The sequence below is a fragment of the Notothenia rossii genome (assembly GCF_949606895.1).
Source record: "Notothenia rossii genome assembly, chromosome: 1".
In the NCBI taxonomy this organism is placed as follows: domain Eukaryota; kingdom Metazoa; phylum Chordata; class Actinopteri; order Perciformes; family Nototheniidae; genus Notothenia; species Notothenia rossii.
In genome coordinates this window covers 327,248-340,279 of record NC_136912.1, presented here as the reverse complement: position 1 = coordinate 340,279, position 13,032 = coordinate 327,248, and the positions used below count along the sequence as shown (strand labels likewise).

The window sequence follows — 13,032 nt, the reverse complement described above, 5'->3', positions numbered from 1 at the left end:
ACCCACACCCACACCCACACACACCCACACAGACACACACACACACACACACACACACACACACACACACACACACACACACACACACACACACACACACACACACACACACACACCCACACCCACACCACACACACCCACACAGACACACACACACACACACACACACACACACACACACACACAGACACACACACACACACACACACACACACACACACACACACACACACACACACACACACACACACACACACACACACACCCACACCCACACCCACACCCACACACACACACACACACACCCACACAGACACACACACACACACACACACACACACACACCCACACACACACACACACACCCCCACACACACACACACACACACACACACTTATATTTATATTGTAGTTCCGAGAGATAGGGAGTCGGAGGCGGTGCAATGGAGGTGCAAAAAGGTACTTTATTAGAGAGCAGAAAAGGACATGTTGCCCGGTTGCAGTCTGGGAAGAAGAGAGAGAAGACAGGAGGGCACACAATGTAGTCAACACATAACATGTCCGTGTGGGAACAATGCCCCTACTGTAGTTCCATGTCTGAATTATGTAACCCAGTGTGTTAATAGGTGGTCACCACACAATAAATATATACATATATACTCTCTCCTCTCTCCTCTCTCCTCTCTCCTCTCTCCTCTCTCCTCGGTTAGAGCTCCTCCAGAGAGCCTCCTCTCTCCTCTCTCCTCTCTCCTCTCTCCTCTCTCCTCTCTCCTCTCTCCTCTCTCCTCTCTCCTCGGTTAGAGCTCCTTCAGAGAGCCTCCTCTCTCCTCTCTCCTCTCTCCTCTCTCCTCGGTTATAGCTCCTCCAGAGAGCCTCCTCTCTCCTCTCTCCTCTCTCCTCTCTCCTCTCTCCTCGGTTAGAGCTCCTTCAGAGAGCCTCCTCTCTCCTCTCTCCTCTCTCCTCGGTTATAGCTCCTCCAGAGAGCCTCCTCTCTCCTCTCTCCTCTCTCTCCTCCCTCCCCTCCCCTCCTCTCTCCTCTCCTCTCCTCTCCTCTCCTCTCTCCTCTCTCCTCTCTCCTCTCTCCTCTCTCCTCGGTTATAGCTCCTCCAGAGAGCCTCCTCTCTCTTCTCTCCTCTCTCCTCGGTTATAGCTCCTCCAAAGAGCCTTCTCTCTCCTCGGTAATAGCTCCTCCAGAGAGCCTCCTCTCTCCTCTCTCCTCTCTCCTCTCTCCTCTCTCCTCTCTCCTCTCCTCTCTCCTCGGTTATAGCTCCTCCAGAGAGCCTCCTCTCTCCTCTCTCCTCTCTCTTCTCTCCTCGGTTAGAGCTCCTTCAGAGAGCCTCCTCTCTCCTCTCTCCTCTCTCCTCTCTCCTCTCTCCTCGGTTAGAGCTCCTCCAGAGAGCCTCCTCTCTCCTCTCTCCTCTCTCCTCGGTTAGAGCTCCTTCAGAGAGCCTCCTCTCTCCTCTCTCCTCTCTCCTCTCTCCTCTCCTCTCCTCTCCTCTCCTCTCTCCTCTCTCCCCTCCTATCTCCTCTCCTCTCTCCTCTTCTCTCTCCTCTCCTCTCCTCTCTCCTCTCTCCTCTCTCCTCTCTCCTCTCTCCTCGGTTATAGCTCCTCTAGAGAGCCTCCTCTCTCCTCTCTCCTCTCTCCTCTCTCCTCTCTCCTCTCTCCTCTCTCCTCAGTTATAGCTCCTCCAGAGAGCCTCCTCTCTCCTCTCTCCTCTCTCCTCGGTTATAGCTCCTCCAGAGAGCCTCCTCTCTCCTCTCTCCTCTCTCCTCTCTCCTCTCTCCTCTCTCCTCTCTCCTCGGTTATAGCTCCTCCAGAGAGCCTCCTCTCTCCTCTCTCCTCGGTAATAGCTCCTCCAGAGAGCCTCCTCTCTCCTCTCTCCTCTCTCCTCTCTCCTCTCTCCTCGGTTATAGCTCCTCCAGAGAGCCTCCTCTCTCCTCTGTCCTCTCTCCTCTCCTCTCTCCTCTCTCCTCGGTTAGAGCTCCTCCAGAGAGCCTCCTCTCTCCTCTCTCCTCTCTCCTCTCTCCTCGGTAATAGCTCCTCCAGAGAGCCTCCTCTCTCCTCTCTCCTCTCTCCTCGGTTATAGCTCCTCCAGAGAGCCTCCTCTCTCCTCTCTCCTCTCTCCTCTCTCCTCTCTCCTCGGTTATAGCTCCTCCAGAGAACCTCCTCTCTCCTCTCTCCTCTCTCCTCTCTCCTCTCTCCTCTCTCCTCGGTTATAGCTCCTTCAGAGAGCCTCCTCTCTCCTCTCTCCTCTCTCCTCTCTCCTCGGTTAGAGCTCCTCCAGAGAGCCTCCTCTCTCCTCTCTCCTCTCTCCTCTCTCCTCTCTCCTCTCTCCTCTCTCCTCGGTTATAGCTCCTCCAGAGAGCCTCCTCTCTCCTCTCTCCTCTCTCCTCTCTCCTCTCTCCTCTCTCCTCTGTTATAGCTCCTCCAGAGAGCCTCCTCTCTCCTCTCTCTTCTCTCCTCTCCTCTCTCCTCTCTCCTCTCTCCTCTGTTAGAGCTCCTCCAGAGAGCCTCCTCTCTCCTCTCTCCTCTCTCCTCTGTTAGAGCTCCTCCAGAGAGCCTCCTCTCTCCTCTCTCCTCTCTCCTCTCTCCTCGGTTAGAGCTCCTCCAGAGAGCCTCCTCTCTCCTCTCTCCTCTCTCCTCTCTCCTCTCTCCTCGGTTATAGCTCCTCCAGAGAACCTCCTCTCTCCTCTCTCCTCTCTCCTCCCTCCTCTCTCCTCTCTCCTCGGTTATAGCTCCTTCAGAGAGCCTCCTCTCTCCTCTCTCCTCTCTCCTCTCTCCTCTCTCCTCGGTTAGAGCTCCTCCAGAGAGCCTCCTTTCTCCTCTCTCCTCTCTCCTCTCTCCTCTGTTATAGCTCCTCCAGAGAACCTCCTCTCTCCTCTCTCCTCTCTCCTCCCTCCTCTCTCCTCTCTCCTCGGTTATAGCTCCTCCAGAGAGCCTCCTCTCTCCTCTCTCCTCTCTCCTCTCTCCTCTCTCCTCGGTTAGAGCTCCTCCAGAGAGCCTCCTCTCTCCTCTCTCCTCTCTCCTCTGTTAGAGCTCCTCCAGAGAGCCTCCTCTCTCCTCTCTCCTCTCTCCTCTGTTAGAGCTCCTCCAGAGAGCCTCCTCTCTCCTCTCTCCTCTCTCCTCTCTCCTCGGTTAGAGCTCCTCCAGAGAGCCTCCTCTCTCCTCTCTCCTCTCTCCTCTCTCCTCTCTCCTCGGTTATAGCTCCTCCAGAGAACCTCCTCTCTCCTCTCTCCTCTCTCCTCCCTCCTCTCTCCTCTCTCCTCGGTTATAGCTCCTTCAGAGAGCCTCCTCTCTCCTCTCTCCTCTCTCCTCTCTCCTCTCTCCTCTGTTAGAGCTCCTCCAGAGAGCCTCCTCTCTCCTCTCTCCTCTCTCCTCTCTCCTCTCTCCTCGGTTATAGCTCCTCCAGAGAGCCTCCTCTCTCCTCTCTCCTCTCTCCTCTCTCCTCTCTCCTCTCTCCTCTGTTATAGCTCCTCTAGAGAGCCTCCTCTCTCCTCTCTCCTCTCCTCTCTCCTCTCTCCTCTCTCCTCTGTTAGAGCTCCTCCAGAGAGCCTCCTCTCTCCTCTCTCCTCTCTCCTCTGTTATAGCTCCTCCAGAGAGCCTCCTCTCTCCTCTCTCCTCTCTCCTCTCTCCTCTCTCCTCTCTCCTCTGTTATAGCTCCTCTAGAGAGCCTCCTCTCTCCTCTCTCCTCTCCTCTCTCCTCTCTCCTCTCTCCTCTGTTAGAGCTCCTCCAGAGAGCCTCCTCTCTCCTCTCTCCTCTCTCCTCTGTTAGAGCTCCTCCAGAGAGCCTCCTCTCTCCTCTCTCCTCTCTCCTCTCTCCTCTCTCCTCTGTTAGAGCTCCTCCAGAGAGCCTCCTCTCTCCTCTCTCCTCTCTCCTCTCTCCTCGGTTAGAGCTCCTCCAGAGAGCCTCCTCTCTCCTCTCTCCTCTCTCCTCTGTTAGAGCTCCTCCAGAGAGCCTCCTCTCTCCTCTCTCCTCTCTCCTCTCTCCTCTCTCCTCTGTTAGAGCTCCTCCAGAGAGCCTCCTCTCTCCTCTCTCCTCTCTCCTCTCTCCTCTCTCCTCTCTCCTCTCTCCTCTGTTAGAGCTCCTCCAGAGAGCCTCCTCTCTCCTCTCTCCTCTCTCCTCTCTCCTCTCTCCTCGGTTAGAGCTCCTCGACGCTCGATCCTCGGTCCTCGAAGTGCATTTAGAGAAATTAGATCTCCTTCAACATGGCGCGCTGAAATTCATTTCCGGTTCACTAGCGGAGGACCGAGGAGTCGAGGAGTGGAGGAGTCGAGGAGGGGAAATTAGAGAATTGAGAAACCTGTACGGTGTGAGATGTCTTTTTTAGCTGTTCTGTCCTCATTTCCTGTGATCTTCTCCATGCAGTCAGTCAGAACGAATGAAAGGGCGTTTCTTTGATTATTTATAGCAGATACGGGCGTTACGTGAAGCCCGCAAAAGCTGCACCGCATTTCCAGTCGGTTGTGATTTATAAAGGGAAACTGCAATGTTTTGTGCATCGGAACATTTCTGTACCTATCTTTTTGCTTTGTACTACGTAAGCAACCTTCCCACGTGACCACAATGACACATTTATTTTCGATAACACAGGTAACGATTTCATTGAGCATCATTTAGTTTAAAGAAAGCATGGCAGAATCAGACTTAGCATACGAGTAGCTCATCAGTGTTTAAGTTAAATACCGCATCGTGTGGCAACACAATGATAAGGGTACTGATCATCTACCGCACTTAGTGCAGTGTTTTATCATCGTGACATTAGCTAGTTTGCAGTGGATCACAGAACAAATAAAATGTAATAAGACATGACTTTTGACTTGTGTTTATTTTACAGACAAAGTATGGACAATATTCGTACTGTATATAATATAAATAAAGTGTATTTTAAAAAGAATGTATAGAAAGTATTCACAAAAAGGTGTGGAGAACATACTGTATATACTATAGCTATAAGATAAGGTCATGGTTTGCTGTTGGTCTCCATCTCCTTCACCATCCTGTCTAACAAGCCAAGCATTTGGCTGGTCAGCTCGTCCTTCGTGATTCTGTTGATCCTGTTCTGCTCGATTCTGCTCTGTTAAAGCAGTTATGTTGAAAACCCGTAGGAAGTCAGCATTGGTCTCCTGCACCTCCTGAAGCATCGCCCGGGTCTGCTCCAGTAGCTCTTCGTCCCTGGCGTCACTCTTCTCCCTGAACAAGACAAGGCCAGATGACGAATCCCGCTTCCTTTTAATTACAAAGGGAAAAATAAGAATGAAGTCGACCCCGTATTCATGGCCTTCTCTGAGGTGTAAACGATATACTGTGTAACAAAAGGTTTTATTGTTATTATGGCTGCAATTGCATAACTTGAACAACTACTACAATGACAATGCCATGATACATGTCAACAGGGAACAGTATTACCATCATGACCACTGGAGACCTTACCCTGTTTGTTTCACTGGCTGGGTTAGAGTCACCAGAGATTCCTGGGAAGAGCTGCTTGTGGCAAGAGGAGACCCAAGCATGTGCACGGGCGAGCTACACGCTGACGGGTAGTGGTGGTTCCGACACAGTACGCTCCAAACGAGATATGTCTGTAAGCACAATATAAACACAATGAACAAAAGTAGCCCTTCAACAAATCATACATCGTTAGTGAGAAGAAAGAAGATACATTGGAGGCGTTCGCCGTCTATGCCATGGGGATACCTTTGTTTATTATTGTTAGCATTAGCATGCTAGCGCATGGGTGACCACCCGGTAGCTGTCGTAGGTAAACTTTAGCTATTATTGCCAGGTCTGTCGTTAGCTTCATGGTGTAGATTATGTTGTAAAACAAAAAGGCACAAATAACACAAATCAGTAAATCATAACTCACCAGCATTAAACGACTGCTCCTCCAACCCGATTGACGAGAGAGAAAGCGAATTCCCCGTGGATCCCAAACCACTCGTCGGTCTGTCTCCGAGGACCGAGTCTAGCAAGTCAAAATGTGGACTTGTTTTCGGACGACCGCTGCCACTCCGTCCGAGCTCTTTCTTTTGGTCCCGATAATCCTTCTTTCTTTTTTTCAATTTGTTGCAAATCTGTAAAATGCTACGGTCATAACCAGCGGCTGCCATCTCTCGCTGCAATTGTTGCAGAATAGCTTTGGACCGCGTGCTCCCCTCCAGCTTCCTCTGCACCTCTTCGGAAGACCAGCTGGTCTCTTCAGTGGACCACTGCTGCTGGTTCAGTTTGAGGTTCTCCATCGTTGTGTACAAACTGGATAAAACGCAGGCATGTTGTTGTTCAGGAGGTTCCGCCCGTACCCCTAAGGCTTCTTAATTAAGGCGTAAAGGTTTTGGGAATAATAAGTGAAAGTTATTTCATTGAAGTTCTGAAGTCTTATTTTTGAGTATATTTTATATTTAAAGTTCAATTAAGCTGTTTTTTGCACATTTTCTATTTTAAGTGCATTTCTACCTCTAGTGAAGTCTGAGAGGGTTCATTGAAGTCACACTTACATTTGAGGAAGTGTTGAAAGTTCATTAAAAGGTTTCACTGCATTTTGCTGTTCATAAAAGTGAGTCACTTTAAAGTAGTGATTACTAATGTGTAAGTCCAGTGAGCCTACAGTTCAGGTTAGGGGAGGTGCAGAGTCCCAAGGAGAAGCTGGGGATAACACTGAAGCACAGCAGCTAAGAAGAGGTCAGAGAAATGCAAGAAGAGAAAACTAGAGTTCAACTACAATTATGAGAAATGGAGAACACAAGTGAAAACAGCTAAGCGGCCATTATCTCAAACGAGTCTTTCTCTGAGGATTCATGATGTCACAAGTTTGTCAGAAGATGTCCAACGTGTTTATGAGGATCTGCGTACAATCTCAACTCCAGACCAGGACACGCGTGGAAGAGCGGGTCTGTGTGCAGAGATTTCTAAGTGTGTCATCATCAGAGCCTCAAGTCTCCTGGAGGGAAAGGTTCCAGAAGGAGGAAAGAAAGATTGGCCTGAAGCAGGTTCTCTCTTTGACTCAAGCACCTACACTTCTTCTTCCAAAAGCAACTCCAAGCAATCGAACCAGTCTGCTGTGAAACGACAAGAAGCCGCTGCTGAGGCCGCTGCGAGCCGAGCTGTTCTGAAAGTGTTACAAGAAACAGAACATTTGGAGATTCAGCGCCTGGAGGCAGAAGCTGAAAGAAAGATAGCTGATCGAGAGACTGCAGCCGAATCAGAAGGAAGAAGGCTGAGGATGTTCCTGAAGACGTTTCCTTTAATCTCTCATGGTCCATCGCTGTCCCACTCACGCACACACACAAAGTACACAGAAGGCTTTCAGTTGCTATAATCAATTTATTGCAAAGGCTGCTACAATGTTGTTGAATCGTGTGTTTCAAATCCATTTGCACCTTTTGTTAGTTTTCAATCAGACAAGTCCCCACAGGGAGATACACACTGATAAATGATCAATCGTGTGTTTAGACAGACTTGGCCAGACCAATGGTCTGAGTGCTGGAGTCAAAGATGGCATAGTACTGCCTGATGAAGACATCTCCCAGGATCCAGAGCTGCTGGCCACCCTGGCCAAAGCCCGTGCTGCAGCCGTAGGAGCTCTGTGGAGAGACAACAGAACACGTATCACCCACAGTCTCATCATATTGTTGAAAAAGGTTTCTGTGGCAGTGAGTCTCCTGACCTGAGAGACGTAGGCAGATGCAGGGATGGTGAAGGCGTTTCCGTCGAGGGTGAAGGTGACCTCAGGCATGCTCTGGATGTCCTGGCAGTTCACTGTAGCCTGCAAGAAGAAGGTCACGCATAGCGCTGAGTATCGTGTACTTGTGTTTATTGGTATTTTCCAGCTAAAGCAAGTATAAGTCCTGCCTAATGAGTTGTATTGGAGAGTTTTGACGCACTGCATGTCTGATTACTCTGGGGTCAGAAGATAGGGAAGATGTACTTCAAATGTTCCGGTCTCATGGGATGACTCACCTCTCCGTACTGGTTGGTTGAGGCTCCAACCCGGGAATTGATGTTGCTGATGTCACTGTTTGGGCCAACGATCAGGGAGGTACCAGTGTCAATGATGGCCTGGCAGCCACCAGAGCAGGCTACAGACTCTCCATTGATGGTGACACTGTGGAGGAGGAACAGCAGGCCATCAAACTAGGAGGCTTTTTGCAACTTACGCTTGTGGTTAGTATTTTGTTTCTGTTCCCTTTGTACCTGTCCATGTTGATCTGCCAGTAGGTGGCAGAGGACAGAGGGATCCAGGCGATCTGTCCAGTGTAGTGGCTGCTGTCAATACCACCGAAGACCACCTCACTGCCCTGTGCACTGTTGCTATCAGAGGAGAAAACAAACAAATGTCAATACATGAATTCAATGTCACATGAAGTGACATTCTGCCAACTAACAGATGTCCACCCTGTTTCAATACCCGCTCAGGTAGACAGAGAACAGGGGCTGAGACACAAGTCCCTCCTGGACCATCATGTCGAAGACAGGCACGACGTTGTCAGAAGCGATGGTCTGGAAGGCCAATCCCAGGATGCCATCAGCCGCCATGTGAGCCAAGAAGGCAGCCTCTGTCTGGCTGAGTCCGAACACCTGGTTCTCCACAGAGATGCCGCCCACCTGGATACACAAGAGAGCTGTCAGTCACAGTTCAACAGACCACAGAGCCACGCCTGTTGGACGTCCAAATAGACTTTAGTTGGTTACCTCAACAGTGTCACTGGCCAGGTATCCAGTCATGCTGCCGGTGCCGTACTGGATGGACAGAGGCTTGTTTCCCCATTTGAAAGTACTGGACTCCTGTGGGTTGAATTTACGGTGGTTCTCTGCAGAGGAATTGGGTTTTTGTCAAATGTTAGGTAAATCTCTAGTAAGTAAAACAACTTAAAATACTGCATTACAAGTTGAATTCTTAAAATCAAGAAAAGAAGTCCTGAGAAAAGCACCGACTTCTTTAGAGTGAAATGTACTTTAAAGATAGAACTGATGTTGCACAATGGCTCCTGTCAGTGAGATATAATCAAACTGCTGAGTTACTATTACGGTTGCATTACTTATACGTTGCAGAAGTAAAAGAACCTTCAAGTTGTTCTTACACAGTACTTGAGTAAATATAGTTACTTTCCACCACTGTGTGAAACACTATCCAAAAGCATGAAGCATATGGTCCAGCTCTTACAGCGTTGGGATCACTTACGGCAGGCCTCGCTGGAGCAGTGCACTGACGGGATCCACAGGTTGGAGGAGCCGGTGTCAAAGATCACGCTGAAGGACTGGGGAGGGGTGCCGATGGAGATCACACCATAGTATGAGAGCTAGAGGGACACAAAGTAACACAGGTTAGTGAGTTCAATGCTGTACTTGACAGGAAATAGATGCTATGCTTGAAGAGGCTAACTGCTTTAGGTGGTCTGGGCCTGGACTCACGTCAGCGTCGTTGGTCATAGACTCAGTTCCACTCTGGTAGAACTTGACCATGGGGTTGTATGGATGCTCCCTTCTGTACTCCTCCCAGATTCCTTTCTCCTGCAGGGATTCCCTGGCAGTCTTTCCCTTGATCAGGGGGATCCTGTGCTCACAAAGCGAATACCAAAAGAATCAGCAAGTTGTACAAATGTCTTTAGAAAGAGGACTTAGTTTGAAAGGTGTGACAGCTCAGAGCGAGCTCACCCTGAGGAGATGGAGAGGTTGCCTTTCACACCTCAGCCTATTCATGTGTAAAATGTCAAAGAGATGCGAGCAGCTAGGCAGGACTTACTTGTGGAAGCATTGGGCGAACGCCACGAGGGCAGGCAGGACCAGGAGCCACTTCATCATGTCACTTTATGGCTGGTTCCAGCGGCAGAGTCTTTATATAGAGCAGCTCGAGGCTGTGCCTCCAGACGCCCTTCCACACGATGTGATATCCTGTATCAGCTGGAGATAACAAGCGGCTCCCTTTTATCAAAAAGCAAACAGCGTTACACAAATGAACAATGGAAACTTTGCTGGAATTCCTGTCAGCAATTTACTGTAAGACGAAGTATGAGGCTGATAAGTTTGTATATTCTTTAGATAGTCACAAGTCTCAGGAAACATGATTCTGAGAACAGCGTTTCTTTAACCGACAAGGCGTGCGGCGCAGTGGGTTAGTGCGTTGGTGTTGAGATCAGGGGGTTCAAACCCACTGCAGTCAGCATGTCGGCGTGTCCCTGAGACGCTTCAGCCCAAAGTGCTAACCCAAGTCACGTGTCACGTCATTGGGTTATATTAATGGCAAAGCAAACGTATGACAGATCCAGCGCGCAGTCTGATGTGTTGACATCTAGATCGAGCGATTTGATATCCAGAGTTCCTGTTTGGCGCTGAGATGATAACCGCTGAGCTGAGGTTACGTGATAACAGCAACACACAAAAGAAACTCAGTTTGACTTTAACTGCAAAGTTTGTTATGTATCATATTTTCATCGTTTATTAAATCATTATTTGAATAAAACACAACATGTTTTATTCATGTTAGCTCCGTTGGGTTTCACAAAGGGAGCTTTTGCCACAGCTCAAAAGCTGTGATTTCTTGTTGAGTAATTCAATCCATTAGAGAAATGTAAGCTTTGGGTAGTCTTTGATGATAAGGGACTGAAGTCATGACGTCGGGAAGTTATTCTTTTGTAACTTAATTTTTATTTTCAGGTTTTACAGGAAAAAAGAACACAGACAGTTTTGCAGGAAGTGCATCAGATAAAAGTATACTTCGGGACAATGGTAGATTTAGCATACAACACCTCAAAGGGACTCACATCCCAACCCTCCAGCTAGAGGGAACAGATAACAACAACAACAACAACAACAACAACAACAACAACAACAACAAAGACAGTTCAAAACAAAACTGAATGAAATAGATAAGAAACACGGCTATAACTACGGGGTCAGGAGGAGGCCATCACCAGCTGCACACTTTACACCGGCTGCAGGCTATCCCCTCTCTGCGTTGGGCAGGGCTTCACCTTCGTCTCGTTCTAGTCTCAGGCTGAAAGCCATGTGCTCCATACTATTGTCAATGAAGGGAGGCTGTGGCGCAGTGGATGGTGCTGGGATCAGGGGGGACAGGTTCAAACCCCTCTGCAGTCAGCATGTCGTTGTGTCCCTGAGACACCCCAAAGTGCTCCTGTGGGGATTGTCCACAGTACTCTGGATGTTAGTGGCTTTGGATGAAAGAGTCTAACAAGTGATCTATTGATGGCTACCCATGGAGCGATGGTGGGGGGCTCCTGAAAGAGCCATCGCCTTGTTATGGCTTCTTACTTGCTTCCATACAGATTTTTAAAAGATATTGGTCAATGTTTGGTAGCTCAGAGTCCATATTCCCCAAGTGAAAGGAGAGACAGGTGAAGTTGATATCCTAACATAGAACCTCCCTGATGGCACTATGGACACCTCTCCAGAGGGGTTTAGGAACGAGGCAGCCCCTGAATCTGTGCGTATGACCCTCCGGCTCACAGTGGCACATCGTCCCCAGAGGGGTTTAGGAACGAGGCAGCCCCTGAATCTGTGCGTATGACCCTCCGGCTCACAGTGGCACATCGTCCCCAGAGGGGTTTAGGAACGAGACAGCCCCTGAATCTGTGCGTATGACCCTCCGCCTCACAGTGACACATCGTCCCCAGAGGGGTTTAGGAACGAGGCAGCCCCTGAATCTGTGCGTATGACCCTCCTCCTCACAGTGGCACATCGTCCCCAGAGGGGTTTAGGAACGAGGCAGCCCCTGAATCTGTGCGTATGACCCTCCTCCTCACAGTGGCACATCGTCCCCAGAGGGGTTTAGGAACGAGGCAGCCCCTGAATCTGTGTGTATGACCCTCCGGCTCACAGTGGCACATCGTCCCCAGAGGGGTTTAGGAACGAGGCAGCCCCTGAATCTGTGCGTATGACCCGCCTCCTCACAGTGGCACATCCTCTCCAGCATGCGGCTTATGATCCAGTCCGTCTGGACTCTTGCTTTGGAGTGGATGTTGTGAAGCTATTGATTACGTTTACTATAAATACTAGAGCTATTACAAATACAAACATCAATCAATGAATACATACATGAATGACTGAGTGAATAATGATGAGGTCAGAGGGACGCAGCTGAAGGCCGTCGGACAGGAGGCAGCAGGTTAGTCTGTTACTGTAGTATTACTGATATATTACTGTAGTATTACTCATATATTACTGTAGTTACTCTGTGTATTACTGTGGTATTACTCATATATTACTGTAGTATTACTCATATATTACTGTAGTATTACTGTAGTATTACTGTAGTATTACTCATATATTACTGTAGTATTACTGTAGTATTACTGTGGTATTACTCATATATTACTGTAGTATTACTGTAGTATTACTGATATATTACTGTAGTATTACTCATATATTACTGTAGTATTACTGTAGTATTACTCATATATTACTGTAGTATTACTCATATATTACTGTAGTATTACTGTAGTATTACTGTAGTATTACTCATATATTACTGTAGTATTACTCATATATTACTGTAGTATTACTCATATATTACTGTAGTATTACTGTAGTATTACTGTAGTATTACTCATATATTACTGTAGTATTACTGTAGTATTACTCATATATTACTGTAGTATTACTGTAGTATTACTGTAGTATTACTGATATATTACTGATATATTACTGTAGTTACTCTGTGTATTACTGTGGTATTACTCATATATTACTGTAGTATTACTGTAGTATTACTGATATATTACTGTAGTATTACTCATATATTACTGTAGTATTACTGTAGTATTACTCATATATTACTGTAGTATTACTCATATATTACTGTAGTATTACTGTAGTATTACTGTAGTATTACTCATATATTACTGTAGTATTACTGTAGTATTACTGTAGTATTACTCATATATTACTGTAGTATTACTGTAGTATTACTGTAGTATTACTCATATATTACTGTAGTATTACTGTAGTATTACTGTAGTATTACTCATATATTACTGTAGTATTACTGTAGTATTACTGTAGTATTACTGTAGTATTACTG

General features: G+C 47.9%; 1 protein-coding gene across 1 annotated transcript; it reads right to left on the bottom strand.

Annotated features, from left to right (window-relative positions):
- Positions 1–7,377: 7,377 nt before the first annotated feature.
- LOC307013206 (pepsin A-like) lies at positions 7,378–9,882 on the bottom strand. Its single transcript, XM_079640493.1, has 9 exons — positions 9,739–9,882; positions 9,408–9,549; positions 9,178–9,295; positions 8,688–8,806; positions 8,404–8,600; positions 8,190–8,306; positions 7,956–8,100; positions 7,663–7,761; positions 7,378–7,579 (listed from the first exon to the last, which is right to left on the bottom strand). Exons 1-9 carry the CDS (start codon positions 9,795–9,797, stop codon positions 7,445–7,447), a joined length of 1,131 nt encoding a protein of 376 aa, XP_079496619.1. The 5' UTR covers positions 9,798–9,882; the 3' UTR covers positions 7,378–7,444.
- Between the last annotated feature and the right edge of the window lie 3,150 nt (positions 9,883–13,032).